Here is a 16,254-nt window from a genome sequence, read left to right on the forward strand (position 1 = left end):
TGGCAAGGACACCAGGGCTGAGCAGAAATGACTCTCAATCTCGATGGCATTTCCTTCCATCACCAGTGCCTGTCACAGACCAGCAAATAGCTCAGCTTTGTTCCCTGCACAATGGAGCAGCTTTGCTTGGTAACATGCTAAGTGACCACCAAGGCTTTCTCCAGTTACATCATCCGCTTCAACTGCCTCTTTTTGCACATAAATGGCAATCCTCTCCAGGGACCAAGTGTGCCCCCATCCTCGTGCAAGCAGGGGTATTGCTGTCACCTGTCCCCCAGTAAGGCTGCAAACAACACTCAGCCAAGCCAGGATACAGCCCTCTGGATAAGGGGCTTTTGGGGAGCAGGCAGCCCTACAGCTTCCCTGCAGAGCTGCAGGAGCTGCTCAGATAAAAGGAAGCACCTGAGCGCAGGGAAGCTGAAATCTTCCCAACCATGTCTGGAACCAGGCAGGAAAGAGCCTGTACCTCAGCTTTTGATCTTCACGGCAAGTTGTTACTGAACCTCTCAATTACAGGATTAAAGACAAATGTGCTTCCTGCATACACCTGACTGACCTATCCTGCAACAGGCATCAGCAGCAGGTTGGTCCTGCCAGGCTGCCCAGGGCTCTCAGGGACCTGCCATGCTGTAAGGAAAAGCCAGGGACTTCACTGGATTATGGTGCAACCCTCAAGCCCATCATCCTCTGCTAGTCTTCTGATCATTTCACCATGGACAAGGCTTGCAGCACATCGATGACAGGAGCTCCTGAAATCTCTTGGTTTTGGCACCACTTAAGCACCATCTGCAAAATCAAGCTCAGAGAAGTTGCTCAGCCCTGGCTCAGGGCACACTGCCAGCACTGAAAGCCTTCCAGGGGTCCTGGATCCTCACCTGAGACACTACTCAGAAATTACACCTCCCCAAACCAAACGTATCACAAACCTATCAGAATCCTTGTATACTCAAGGTTAAGTGACCTCTAAGACACCTTCTGGGTAGCCAAAAGAAGGAGCAGACACTGTGCATCTCACATATATGCCAGAAGGGGCAATTTCAGGGGCCTGTCTTTGTCCAAACCTCCTTCATCCCTTCCTGTGGGGAGATGATGACAGTAACTACAATTTTTTTACAAATAGCAAACTGAATGTCTGAATAGGCAGAGGTAGGCAAATGAACTTTCTGCAGAAGAAAAATGCACTTGGGTGGGTAACTAACTCTGCTGTGAGAAGGCTTCCTTTGGAATCTCAAGTGCCTGCACAGTGCATCTTGAGACAGTCAAGACTGGCCCTGGTGGGAGCAACAATACAGGCAGGAATGGAATCATGCTTGTGGGTATGAAGACTGAAGCACAGCAACAAGACAGATGAAGATTCTCACTCCTCTGTGGTGATCTCCCAGGACTGCAAGCCCCCTGCCTTGCTCTCTACAGCTCAGAGAGGGGGAAGCAGCATAGCAGGTGGGAACACTGCCAAGGACAGCAAAAAAGAAACTGACATAAACAAGCCCTGATCCAGCTTGGTGCAGCTCCTGCAGCCCAGGCTGGGCTCCACTCTCCTGTTCCTCAGTGAGACACAACTGACTGTAGGTCTCTGTGGAAAGAAACAACTACACAGCCCCCCCATTTAACCAGACCTCCTCTCACCACCACTGTGCTCATTTTAAATGCCCTTAACTTCAGCTGTGAGCTTTAAGAGCAAAATGAGGTTAGCTTGCAGCAAAAGAGGCAAAACTGGCGCAGCCAGAAAAATTAAAAGCATCACAGGTACTGCTGTGAGCTAAACAAAGCACTTCCCAAGAGCTATGCAGGGTATCACAAAGGCACTGAGTCCTGCAGCTGCCCTGCTCTGCTGGCCACCCATGGCCTTGGTACTGACCCAAGTGGAGCTCAGACACAGACTGCAACAATCCCAGCACAGGGGTAAAGAGTGACAGGGACTCACCAGAACACCATTCCAAAGGAAATGCAGCTCTATTGCAAGAAAATGCTACTGTCATTACAGATGCTCAGTTGGGCTTATTCCCTCTAAAGTCCAACATGGCTTTAGGTTGATTTGAGAAGTGACTCCTGCTCACAGCACTGGCATGTCCCTTGTCACAGGCTGCTGCATGCACACTGTTAGCAGGGACGCATGGCTGGAGACTCCTTTATATGCTGACAGTTCAGAAGGACCACGATTAAAAAGCTATTTTACATCAAAATATACTGAAAGCAAAATTACCCAGGCTTACCTCACTCACCACAAGAACTGTCAGCTGGCAAATGGTGACAAGCCTAACTCAGAGACCAAGCAGCTTCAGCAGAAAGTGGTCAGCTCACCACACACTTGGATCTGCCTTAGGCTTTTCTCAGGCTCTCACCTACCAGTGCTAACAGCACCCATGAAGAAAGGAGCAGGGAAAAGAGCAAGACTTCAGGATCTGCAGATGTTCTCTTGGCAAGTCTAGCTGTTGGTTAAAAGCAGACTTCATCCCTACCTTCCCATCTGTCCAGAGGGAGTCCATACCCTGGCTGTGCCCAGCTCTGTGCTGTACATTATCCCCTACAGCCAGACTGAGGTAGGGCCCCTGCTTCAGTGCATCGTCTCAGCTCTGATTATTCACAAGCAAATGCTGCTAGCCTAAATACCAGATTGGGGGGCCTGGTAACCAGAGACAAGGCAGAGGGGGAAGGTGCTGTGCTTCACACGAGAACTACTGAAGTGTGCAGAGAACACACTGACTGGGCACAAGCCAGATACCCCTCCACAGTGCAAAAAACAGGGAGAGAAAGCATTCCAACTGACCCCAAATTCAAGCAAAATGCAAAGTAAACCACCACCCAACATATAAGAGCTATGGAGCAAACACTGATCCCTCCTAGACATTGTGATGCTTTTTCCACATCTCTTAAGAGACAAAGCCCCTGCTCACTTCTACCAAGATCTGTGGCTCCATGAGCAGGCAGCTCCACTCACACACAAGAAACCATGTAATTTCAGAGGACAAGCATTTCAGCAAAGCCACCAAGTTAGAAGCAATCCCTTCTCTATGCGGAGGTTTGCTGTTACTCTCCTATCCTTCTGTAGCAGTCAACTTTTTCAAACTACATTTGCAGCCCTGTCTGTGATTCATTAGCAGCACAAACCAAACTAATCAAAACTGTGCCCTACATGGGATGTAGCTGGTAAAAGCTCAGCTTTAAAGACTAAGAAAAAGACTCATGCTCTTGAAATGAAGAGCTAAACTATTTCTGAGTTGCTGTGTAGCTCAGACAGCCTGCCCTCCTCCAAGGGAGAACAGACCACTTAAATCTTTAGTTTGCTTAAAACTAGCTGCTAAGGAAAATAAACTTTAAATTCTGTATTTGCATTTCTGCCAGTTACCAAGTGCCAGCCGCTGTACAAACGCTGTGGGAGGGCAAAGGATGAGAGATGAGCACAAACTAGAAACTCCTTGGATTTAAGCATAAGAAAGGAGAACAAGCAGATGCCCACAGCTGGGCAGGAAAGAACAACAAGGGGTCAGAGAAGCAGCACCTGTCAGGGTTGGTCTGGGCATGCCACAGTCCATGTACCATCAAAGGCTGCTCATTAGAGCAACGTGCTTGGACGTCCTCTTGCAGCAGCACTCTTGAACAGAGCTCAAAACTCCCTCCGTTTGCCCTCTGGGCAGCCAGGCATGACAAGCCCAGGAGAGCCTAATTACAGGAGAATATAATTGGCTAAAATAAGATTGCACATGATTTCTGCTCTCTTGACGACAGCACGAGGACCCAAAGGGCAAATGTGGCTCACTGTGCTGGAGCTGTCGTGCAGGACACGTGCTTTTCCTTCTCTTCTCTAACTGCTGCCACTGCCAGGCAGCACCCAGGGGGTCAATTAGAAATAGGGTGACTCACCTGATGAATCATGAGCAGCTACAATAACCCCTGCTTCAGAGCAACTCTGAGATTCCACAAGAGCAGCCTGTGCCAGTTTCACCATACATCTATGTACAGACACACACGTACATATATATGACATGCATGCGTATATTTACTTGACTGTGCACGTATAAAATTACTCCCTAGGTAGCTGGGCAGCAAGTGGCAGATCTGCTTTCCTCAAAGCTCCAGAGTTTCTCATGACTGTAGCTTTGGGTGGATTCTGCACTGATTATTCTGCCCCCTACTTTCCTTTTTCTGTCTCACTATAGAGATTTCCTCAACATTTAAAAGCTCCCAAGTCCAGAGGATCAGGGGCAAAGTTTGCTCCCAGTAAAACCAGAAACTTCAATGTTTGCCTTTGCTGCAAACCAGCCTCTTCACATCTGAGGCACTGCCCATTTTTTCAGCAGCTTTGTTCACCAGTGAGCCAAGAGCCTCATGCTACCAGCCAAGCTCAAGATCAAGCAACAGCAAGATGCGTGAGTCACCATAGCTGGAGCTGGCAACTTGCACAACAGCAACAAATTATCCCTTCAGAGACTAATGTCACCTCCAAAGGTTTTTTGCATGCTTTGCTTTTACATCTGTCCTGACAGTCACATCATCACGCTGTTCAAATGCCCCACTTTAATAGCACCCCACAGGCAAGTGTGGACAGACTGGACTGTGGTGGGTGTCTCCCCTCTGCCCTGGCTCTCTTTTAATGATGTTCCTCATGCTCCATGCTGGGGATTGCAAAACCTCCAGTATACCCTTGGGCCTGCATGGAGAAAATGGGTGCTTTCTCTGTAGTCTTCATTTCACATCCTTTCCCTTGTGACAAGCTGAGCCAAACTCTGCTTAACTATAACATGATGTGTTGGGATCTCTCTGCACTGCACTTTGGGTGCTTGTGCCCCCGGAGATGTGGAGCTGGAACTGGATCTAGACACCCAGCACGTTTACTGGATCTCTCCTCCACAGGGGAACTGACAACGCTGGAAACAGCTCCTTGTTTTAAGAGCACAGCAAGATGCACTTGGAGGGTGCAAGGCCCTGCAGAGCAGCCGGAGGAGCCTCATCAGAGGCAGCAGTTGTTTGGGAGAACCCTGTCCATATGTCCAGGCTTTGATATGCAGATTGAGCCATTGTGCGCTTCAGTTCCATCTGTACACTGAGGGGAGTTTCATGACCAGATTGCTTGAACAGATCTATTTAACTCCCATGACTAAAGGGAATTCCAGTCTCCAGGAGGATCCGAGCATCCAGATGGATGCCAGCACACAAAAATTCAGAAAATCTGTCACCCTGTGCAGCTTCTATCCCTAGATTAGAGGGGTAAAAAGTACCCAAACTTTACACTGCATACATGCACAAGGCTGGGCCCAGCTGAAGGGAGATCTCTGCTGGCATCAGATCTCACACCTTAAGAAAACACATTCCCCTCACACCTCAGCTCCAATGTGAGCTGAGAAATCCCTAAACCTGCTGGGTGGAAATGCTGTTTCCCTGTCATGACTGACTGGCTCCCAGTGTGGTGTTCCTGCAGGAGATTTGAACACACCTCACAGAGGCCCAAGTCTTTCACATAACTGTCAATTTATGCTCATGGCAGCCAAGGACACCATGGAATTTTTACACAGAGGTGCTCTGACAATCAAGGCTGAAGGTGGTTTCAGCATGTCAGGCATTACTCCCTGCATACATGCAGTGGCAGAACATGCTGGCATTCCTTGGATCAGGGAAGGCACATGAAGGGCAAATACCCTACATCCCAGCATAGGCTACACACTGGCTGACTCCCTCAGACTCGTCTTCCTGCCGTGTCCTCCACCAAGGTGAATTTGGCCAGCACAGTAGAAGGGAGAAGGACCCCAGAGGAATCAAGGCTTTACCTCTCTGCAGATGTCACAAACACATCACAGACCTCGTTCTGCACCAAAGTATTGCCTGAGGTGCTGGAACAGGTGCTCAAAAGCGTCTTAACCCAAGAACCTCTCACCTTCAACTGCAAATTGTGCTTGGATTTAGCACATGACAAAAACCTAATTAATTCACTGCTGCTGCCCTGTAACACTGAGGGACAAATGAGTCTCACACGTGTGTTGTGCAACCAGAAAGGAGCCCTGAGTGCTGGTGCTAACTACTATTTAGATTTTACCTCCTGCCACAGAGCTTGTCAGGGCTACTGCTGTACTGCCCAATTGACCATACAGTTTTTGGTGAAACATAGCAGAAAATAACTCTAGCACCAGTAGCTAGCAGTGATTTACTGAAGACTTCGTAAGACAGAAGAGTTTCCAAATCACTAATTTTGCAAGACAGAAAAATCTGTCTGTAACAGATCAGATTTATGTGTTCAGGACTTCTTGTTTGTACAAGAGGGCTATCTCCAAGGCAAAGCAGAAACTTTCTAATGCATGAATACACTTTGATAGGAAAGTAAACACTAGACTCTTTTTAACCGTGCAGGAAGATTTCTCCAGCAAAAACCTGGCAGGAAGGAGAGGGGAGAAATTTCACGCATTAACCTTGCATGAACTCTGCCAGAGGATCGATTTTCCTTGAGGCTCATTTCCCCAACTGCTCCAGGCTGTGCATGAAAAAGAACACCCCTGAAATAGGAGAACAAATCAAACTAGGTGTCTGTCTAGGGGCACGACTTTACAGGCATAACTGAGGAAGGAGAGAGAAAGAGAGATGAGACAGCTGCTGTCAGACAATGCTGAAGCCAGACAACAGTGGCTTCCCCGAAAACAGCACAGTAACCATTCCTCTCCCATGCCTTTTGGATCTCCTTTCAACATCCTGAGAACTTGCCTCAGTAACAAGATCAAAACTGTTATTTGGGAATGTTAGGCAGACCATCCCCAGAACAGCACAGAGGTGTAGAGAGAATAGTGCATGTTAAGTCCCAGGAACTTTATTACAAACCACAGCAAAATCTCATTTGCTCCAAGCTGCTGTGGGGTAAAACCATGTTCTGACCTGGGCAGAACTGCTGGCAGCATCATGGAACAGGGACCTATGTCTCTGTTTACAGTAAGTATGCTACAGTAAGGATACATCAAATGTCTTTTTTTCCACTTTGGTGCTAAGTTCTACTCTTGTCCAAGCACATTCCCAGAGCAGGGAATCATAGCACCCTTTCAGTAAAATTACTTCTCAAACTGTGCCAAACAGCCTGCTACAAAAAAATCACACTTTCAGGTTGCAGACGCCAGGATCCTTTCCAGCTTCCCACAGATCAGCATTCACAAACCTCCTTTTTTCATCAAAGGCTAACAGAAAAAAAAAAAATCAATAATTTATCACCTGAAGGGACTTTTTTCCCTCAAAAAGATCATCTGCAAAATCCTATCTGGTACATAATCAGAAATGAAACACAGCAGAAAACAAGGTATCAGCAGGTCTCTGTTCTGAAACTTTTGGGGAGAAGTCAGAGATAACATTTGTGGAAGACAACTTATTTAGCATACTCTGGATTGCTGACAAATCTAAGATCAGATCCATCTCTGAAAGCTGGGAGTGCTGTGCCAGCAGGTTTCAGTCACCTGGGGGGCAGGAACCCAGCAAACCTTGGAACAGTCCAGGAGAGCAGCCCCTTCCTGTGCTGTCCACAACATCTGACAGAACTCCTGGAGGCTGAGAGGTACCACCTGCCCTGCACATATATCCAGTCCGTCTGCAGCACCCAGCCCCTGCAGCAACTTCTAGCTGCAGGGAAATTATGCCCACTGAAACGATCTTGCAATAACTTCTAATAAAGAGAAAGAGGGACTTGCACTGCTCTACTACAGACAGCGCAGCCCTGGGATTCAGAGGGACCATGCAAAGATGCCCACAGCCCACGGGGTTCTGTCTGAGCGCACAAAAGCCGCACACAAAGCGCTCTGATTCACCCTGGATGCACGCAGACACGCACAAGCAACCGAGTGAAAAGCCTTCTCTACATTGTTTCCAAACAATATCAATACAGCTCACACGTCAGCCGGGCCACCACACACTTGGTACTTACAGGAGGGTTTGCTGCGTCCGTCCGCTGCTGGAGCGGGGATGGGGTGACTGTGACTTGGAGGGAAAGGTGCATGGAGATGTGCAGAGAGGAGAGAGCGATGGGAAGAAGGGCCCCGGCCCCTCTGTGGGCCCCAGAGTAGCAACACTTGCTCACGGGATGGAGCGCAAAAAGGCTGGCATTCCTACAGCAGCAAGGACAATGGGGAGGGATGAGGAGGCACTGCCATAATCAAATGCAGGCCAGCTGGCCCTCCCCCAGGAAGGGCAGGCACCTCCTTCACTTGCCAAAGGCTTTGTTTCCTAAGCCACAAAGAACAATGTTGCTGAGGAGGAGAGCACAGAAGAACCCACTGTGGGGGCAGGTCCATCCAGAAGCACAGGTAACCCATTCCTGGAGATGTAAACACAGATGGAGAGGGGCTGGGCAATATTCTGCCCACTCCAAGCAGAAGTCAGAAGCAGCAGCTCCTTGAGTGTAGCAAAAAAAAAGACAACTGAGGAACAAGAATCAGCCAAGGCTGATGGTCAGGGGTCCTTTGAGGGAAAAGATCCAAGGGAAACAGACAGAGAACACCACTGAAGGAATTGCTTGTGGAACAGAGCCCTAAGAAATCCCAAGAAATGGGAAACCCTACCATTTCTCAACCCACCTCAACAATCCTCAGCAGTGAGAACTGAAGCTGAATAACTTCCCTCAGAAAGCAAACATAAGGCAAGGTCTCAAGCTGCAGGAGACTCACAAGCTATGGCAGGGCAATGACCACACTTTCCCTGAGCACCAGTAAGGCACCATCTTGCACAACATCCCGAGAAGCAGGAAAAAGCCCCTGGAGCTGCCTCAGGCCCTCCTGTAATGATACAGGCAGTTCAGCTCTGGGCACCACATCACCACACGGCCACAGGGTATGCAGGTGCTGTGCCTTCGATGGGACACTGCCCCTTCTGGTTGGGTCAGTGCTTTCTTCCACTTGTGCCAGCAAGGATCATGCACCTTCCCTCCTGACCTTCAGCAGGACTGGTTGTCATCCCAGACTTGGTAGAGACTGTCCTGTATGCTCTGGCTCACTGGACATGCTGCAAGTAATGTGCTCAGTCCTGACAGGGCACATGGCTCTCACATGGGCCATTTCAAACATGCGGTCCAGGTAACCTGCACTTCACTTATGGTAAAGTCAACAGCATGGGATATAAGAGTGTTCTGGGAAATAATTCACCCAAAGAGAGCTTGAGAAAGGAAAAAATACGAAGGCTAATGAGATAAACAAGGAGAGGAAGACTTGCTGGGGCTGCTGCTGGTCTTGATGGTGTACCTATGGCAGTGTTATTGTGAAGCCAGGATAGAGAGCAAGAGAAAAGGATACTGGGGACCATCCTGCAGGAACCCCAGAACAAAACAGATACCGATGCTTTTGGTGCATGATCCATACCATTGCTTGTTCAGCTGCCCAGTTTTTCCCCAAAGCACTGTATGGTGCCAGATCCCAGAGCAGTCTTGAAACTGAGTAAACAAGGGAGAGTGGCCAAACCAGGCTTGAAGCCACAGGGAGGTGGCAGGACCCCAAATATACCCACACTGACTTTGTGGTACTGAAAAACAATCCTCCAGCCCACAGTCAGAGGTGGGGAAAGCAGCTTCCTTCACTGCTCCTCCTGCCTCAGCCCAACCATCATGCACCCCCCTGTCAGGCACCAAGGGCTCCTGCCACAAAGGAAGCGGGGACAAATGGAAACATCCAGCTTGGCACGGTCATGTCTTTGGGGAGGGAACCCTGCCAGCCCATGTGCAAGCTCCATGTGGTCTGGCCCAGCTCAGCCTGCCTCATTGCAAGGAGTTCTGACAGGCCTTCAGGAACTGCCAAGCAGTGAAAAAAATGAGTACAGCATCTTGATGGGGCATATGGGGTTATGTTGTTGTGTCCCACGGCCTGTCCGGCAGCCACAGGCAGTGCCCTAGAGAACACTTGCCCACCACATGCAGGAGGGCCAGCAGAACAGAGCCTGCCATTCCCAGCAGGCAGTGAGGTACATGAGGGAGGAACACCATGATCCCTGTGGTGGGTGCTCCACTCCCTTGGCACATGCTGAGATGTTTGGAGAGCTGAGCTTGCCAGCTCATTTCCATAGTGTACATTGCTTACGCGTCCTTGGGCTTCTTCCCCAAATCCTGGGGTTTGGCACTCGGCAGGCTCTTTATGAGAAGGAATATCAAGGACATTGCTTATTGCAGACTCCTGCTGTCGATATGCCCTCAGATATTAGAGAAGAGAGAAGGGAGTTAAGCAGGCACTGACAAGATCAATGCAGGAAGGTCAAAAGCAGCTCAGTATCAGAAGAGAATGGAATCAGTTTAGATAAGATCTTCTGCTTATCGCCCACCTCTCAGACCACACCACTAACTTTGCTTTGGGAAGGTAAGAAAGCATTCTGGAGATCAAGATCAAACTCATAGGCACTGAAAGAACTTTCATGCTGTGCAGCAATTTCTGCACTGATCCTACAGCTGCAGGATGTATCCCCCTACACTCCTTGTTTCAGTTGGCCTCTGGTTCACAATACCCACATAGTATATTTACACCACCAGAATTGTTTATAACTCTACTGAAACCAGTGAGATCAAAATCCTCTTCCCTCCCTGAGCCAGCTGCCTCTCCTCCACACAAAGCCGTGTGAAAACACACTGTGACACTATAATTTTGTTTTCACTGGGGCCATGCAGCATGCATGAAAGGCACAACCAAGAGGGCTGCTGCTGCTGCCAAGGACTGCATCCTGGAGTTTTCATCCACCAAAAAAGCTGCAATGGGCCACTGTTGGGGTCTATGTAGCATTTGTGTCCCCAGAAATGATTCAGGCTCTGAAAAGGCTTTAAAGCTGTGGAGGAACACACTGCTATAGAGTCATGTCCAACTATCCTGGCAGCCCAAGAGCTACCAGCACAATGTAACTTCCATGCCAGAACAGAGCATCGAGCAGCCTGGAAGCTTTGGGGAGACCTTAGAACACAAGCAGAACCTGAAGAGGCTCCAAGAGAGCTGGAGAGGGACTTTGGACAAGGACATGGAATGACAGGAGAAGAGAGAACAGCTTCAAACTGACAGAGGGCAGGATTAGATTGGATATTAGGAAGAAATTCTTCCCTGTGAGGGTGGTGAGGGCCTGGCACAGGTTGTCCAGAGAAGTTGTGGTTGCCCCATCCCTGTAAGTGTTCAAGGCCAGGATGGGGCCTTCTAGCAACCTGGTCTAGTGGGTGGCATCCCAGCCTGTAGCAGGGAAGTTGGAACTGGATGATTCCTTTAAAATCCCTTCAAGCTCAAACCATTGTTTGGTTCTATGATCATGTGCTACAGTCCACATTTGTGCTCCAGAGACTTCCAGCTCTGGCTGGAAGGGTTCACATACAACCAATGTTTGGCTTGGCTGCAGAATTGTCAGTATGCCAAACAAGGCTTGGTGCTTTTGTGTGCCTCAATTTTTCAGAAAAAACATGAGAAAACCCTTCCCAGGATCCCCCATGAGGGCAAGGGGTGTTCAAGTACCAGAGCAGCCCCTGAACATCTCTGTTCAGTGAGGTAGAAAAGCACAGGTTCTTGCCATTCTCCAATGGCACAGGAGGCAATTCCCTCTCCAATGGGGTGAAAAAAAAATTACATATTTCCACAGCAAGAGGGTCCCCCACCTGCACAGCAAACTGCAGAGATGAGCCAGAGCAGACCTGCAGACCAAACAAACTCAATCCTCATTGCCCTGACAGCAGTGTTCTGGGCTGCTTTCTCCACTTTCCTGCCTCACACAGGATGCTTTTCCATGTTTTCATGTTTAGCTGAATTTCCTCCCTCCTCCCCTGAGCACTTCTGGCTGCCAAGGCAGCTCAGAGACAGCAACTAAGTGGCACCTACATCTGGTACAGCTTAACTTTTAGCGTCTATTCTTTCTGGAATTTGAGAACTTCAATACCCAATGTTTGTACAAGTGTGGAATAAATGGAGCACAGGCTCCCTGGCTTTCTGTTCTTGCCGAAGTTGTATTTTAAAATGCACTTAGAAAATCCTACTGCTTTTTCATCTGCAACTTTAGAAATTAAAGAACACCAAATTCAACTGCAGATCTGCTAAATGGGTGCGTTTGCACTAAACCAAACAGGTGGGACAGTCAGGTACTCAGCACCGTCACCACACACATCCTGTCCTCCTGCTTCCCAAATCCCTGTGATGATCCAGGGATCCCTTGTTCCCTCAGCCACACTTCCCAGTTCTCCATTCTGGTGATCCCTTTCCTCATGCAGGCCTCTACATGGGAGGAGTTGGACTGTATTTAGGACTGACAAGAAGAGTGCTACTCCTGATGGGTCAACAGGCTGAACTGGCCAGTGTGTAAGGATATAGCAGGAAAATGCAGGCAGCCTACCCTGGAATGGTGGCCAGGCCTGGACACAATCAGCCCATCTCTGGCCTTGTCATCAGAGCCAGCACTGCCATAATCCTTCTGCCCACTGTTGCCATGAAAGGGGTTAAAAAGCTCCAGCTCAGAGAACAGAAAACCTCTATGCTTAACAGATGTGGACATTTTCTGGAAGACACACCCACCCCTTCTCCCACATACTGACTTGAAAAAATCATTGCAGACACATGAGCATGAGGGGACTAAAGCAGTTTATAGATCCAGCTCCCTGATGGAGCAAACACTACATTTCACACCTTTCATAAACAATCTAGCACTGGACTGAGTCCAAGCAGACTTTTTACACCCTCCTCTGTGCAGCAGATGCCTTGCCTTACCTTGTCAAAGAATTCATAAAGCCTGACTGTTTCACAGACTCGGTGCCTTGTTTCATCCAGCTGGGTGCAGAACTCCTCCAGCTCATCTTCGTAGCTCTGCAGCTTGACCCTGTAAGAATGCACATCCACAAAGGAAAGGTCTTCCCATTGATTCATCTTCTTTAATGCTTCCTGTCCCCTTTTGCAATATTCCTGAAAACAAAAAGGAATTGCTTATGAGGATAAAGAGCTGGAATCAACAGTAAGTAGTCTTCAAGGCCATTAACAGCTAGGGCTAACTAGACCGGTTTTTAAGGTTTAAATCACACGAGCAGGGGTTTACAGCAGAACTTTGAAGCCTGATCTCTTATGATTTACACTTGTCACACAGCAGCTTGTAAAGGCCTATACAGCAAGACCAAGGCTCAGACAGGATCAGAAAAAGGCAGTGTTATAAGCACATCAAAGGAGGAACAAAAAAATCCATCTTTCAGCCCAATAGTTATTTCCCCCAAGACTGGTAAATGCCATCTACTAAGTGTTGAGCTGGTGGCTTTGTCTGCAAAAGGAGAGCAGGGAAACTATGCAGTGAGAGGGAATGACACACACTTTGGTGATGAACCCTCTTAGCACCATGTGTTTGGCTGAGCACATACAGACACACATGCTACCAACTCAGATGCTGGAGAAAATAATTTTCCAATCTGACAACACTTACACTGGCAACAAGATCAAACTCCTTGAACTGCTTTTGTGCTTGAAGCAGCATCTCCAAAGAATCATCCAGGTTGACAGTTTCCTTTAGCCGTTTTCTGCCAACATTCTCAATCCAACTGCTGACCTAGAAGGAAAGGGATAATCCCTGCTTGTTAGTCACCGTGTGCTACTCACCAACATAGGCCTTTATGTGGAAAGAGCAAGGAACTGCTCTCATAATGCTGGTCATCTCATTATTGGAAAGAATGCGTGTAGACTTCTCCCCCCCAGATCCAGCATTTCAATCTGAGCCTCCTGCTCAGTTTTTCCACTTCAGGTTACAGAGTAATTGAAAAGCTCTGCTATTGCTCACTAGCCTTAGGCATAAACAGGGCAAGTGGCTGCTTGGGCTCTGTTTTGGGTGAGCCATGGTCTAAAGCAAGCTCTGCAACTTGCACACTGGCCTGACATTCCTATTATTGTTACCCCCAACTGGGATCAAATCTCCTTGCTGCCAGATTTCCTACATCACTTCTCTTTTCTGACTGGCGGGACATCAACCATGTCAGTGTAAATGTATTGATGGATTCTCCCCATCGGCAATGTTTCATGGTTCTCTGGGACTCTCAGCTACCGGTTTTCTGGAGGCAGCTCTCCACAAAGCTGAGCAGCAACTCCATGTTCGTCAGTGGAGCCCAGCTACTGCTGCAGTTATCAGCCCATATCCTCAAAGAGGGGTAGAGGACTGACTAACAAGAGCATCCTAAGAGCAAAGCAGTCATAGGAGGTCAGGCAGGATAACACAGGAGCTCCATCATCACTAGGTTTTAAAAACAGGCTGGTAAACTTGTCTGCAATGCTCCAGGCATAGGTGCACCTGGGGGAAGGGACAGACTAAGTGCTTCCTAACGCCCACGCATCCTGTTTTCCTATGTCACCTGAATCCATATCCCAACTCAACCCCATAGTCAAGGACAAACTCCTAGTTTTGTGGACTGTGAGAAGGTTACAAGGAGCAAGTCCACTGGCAAGAGGAAGAGATGGCGGTGAGTTGCCAGTACTGCAGAGAGGCACACTGCTGCTGCCTAGAACTCCCAGGCAGGTTTAACAGCAGGAGCAGCTCCTGCCATCACTGGTGATCTACAAGCAAAGTAACCCAGGAGCAGTTGAGTGTTACTCAATTCAACAAAAAAATAAAGTTCAGCTTAAAGCAGAAACAGGTTGCAGTGCTTGCTTTTGTGCCTTTTTTCATTTCTGTTTGGTATTAGGAACCTGTGTGTTTAACAAGAGTCTCTACCACGTTCTTGCAACACACTTCTTGTCCCGAGCACATCCTGCATGGCGCCCCAGTGTCTACCTGCAAATGGGAAGTCATTAAAACTCCTGGATCCACCTTGGCCTGTGAAAACACTAGCTAGGCTGCAGCCTCCTTTGCAAATCCAGTTCCCACTAGAGGAGAGGAGCCCAGAATCCCAGAACAGCAGTAGTGAAACTGATCCTAATCATGATTTTTAAGGACACAAACTTCTCATTGTTGATGAGTTACAGCACAGGAAACCATGCAACTCCATAATCTCAGTGTTGAGTTCAACATGGAACATCTGGGATCTGCAACACTGAAAGGACTGATCAGCTCTTGGAGGATGCTCAAACCTGAGCCACTTTATGACTTTTGGAGGTCTTCTATCAACATGGCTCCAGGTTTCCACGGTCTTTCTGAAAGTCAGTGCCTGTTTGCTTCAGTTATCCCATGGCTGTGAAGAGTTTCAACAAGCACTAAATGAAGGGAAATTGAAGGTCCCACGGAAGTGCAGAGGGTGGGAGGTTGACTATGGCTCTTGGGCTAAGGACAAGAAGCTGTTCCCTTCCGGGAGCCTGTAGAGAGGGCTGCACCCAGAGGAGAAGGAGTGTGCCTGGCCTTATCAGATATCAGGGACCTGAGAACAGCACAGGAATCTAAACAAAAGAGTACACGACAGGGATGGGCAGCCAGCGTGGGGCAGGGATATTCTGCAACAGGGTGTCAGGAGACCCTGCAGGAGCTACAGCCCAAAGGGGACACACAGACTTATCAGCTTGTTGACATCACTCTGCTGCTTTTCAAGTGAAGTATGAAGAATATTTCATCAACAGCCTCGCTGAGAGGCTCAAAAAAGACACCCAACCTCCAAGTGTATGGCTTACCTATGAGCCACTTCACAGATTTTAATGAGGTTTGACTAAGCCACACCTAGAGAGAAGCCGAGGGACTTTCACTTGATATCAAGAGATACCAGGGAAATAAGTGGCTTGATTCTCAGCATTGCTGAAACTCTATCTCAATCTTATGTTCACTTGTTCTTTTTAAGCATCAAGCATCACTGTACACCTTCACACAACAGATCAACAGGCCCAGTACCTGCTGTGGAACACAGTCAGAGGGCAGCAGCCACTGGAACTGACAGGTAGGCCTTACCTCCTTAAAACACTCTTCCACTTTCTCGAACTCCATCACCAGCTCCAGTTCCTGGATGCGCTTGTTTGACAGCATCACCAGGCGGTGAACGCCCTCATCAACTTGATTATAAAGCACGCTGGCAGCATCGAGTGCATCTCTGCAAGGGGACACAGCTCTGGTCAAGGGTTTTGCATTAGGTCCTTCCCCTAGCACTTCATGCAAACACAACCTGGCCAACAACAGCACTCCAGTCATCCTCCCCGTGGGACCCACACAGGCTATCTCCATATGGAGAACAGGAGAGAATATTGCTGCTCCTTGCACATTACCATGATTCACCACTCTGACCTCAATGCAGATAACCTGGCAGGAAGGACAAGAGCATCTCCTCCCAGCCAGGCTCCCTGCAAGATTTACCAGATTTCTTACACTTTCAGCTTTTCATAAACACAAATCATTGCATCAATGGATTTTCACAAAACA

General features: G+C 48.4%; 1 protein-coding gene across 5 annotated transcripts in view; it reads right to left on the reverse strand.

Annotated features, from left to right (window-relative positions):
- The window catches only part of PLEKHG4 (pleckstrin homology and RhoGEF domain containing G4), an 84,696-nt gene that overhangs the window by 13,772 nt on the left and 54,670 nt on the right, over window positions 1-16,254 (reverse strand). For all 5 annotated transcript variants that reach the window (XM_084215216.1, XM_084215215.1, XM_084215214.1 and 2 more), the window contains 3 exons: window positions 15,790-15,928; window positions 13,357-13,479; window positions 12,660-12,851 (listed from right to left, as the gene is read on the reverse strand). In XM_084215216.1, the coding sequence (XP_084071342.1) occupies window positions 12,660-12,851; window positions 13,357-13,479; window positions 15,790-15,928 (454 nt within the window). The remainder of the gene's footprint in view (window positions 1-12,659; window positions 12,852-13,356; window positions 13,480-15,789; window positions 15,929-16,254) is intronic.

Source organism: Fringilla coelebs (genome assembly GCF_963513975.1).
Source record: "Fringilla coelebs genome assembly, chromosome: 14".
Classification (NCBI taxonomy): Eukaryota; Metazoa; Chordata; class Aves; order Passeriformes; family Fringillidae; genus Fringilla; species Fringilla coelebs.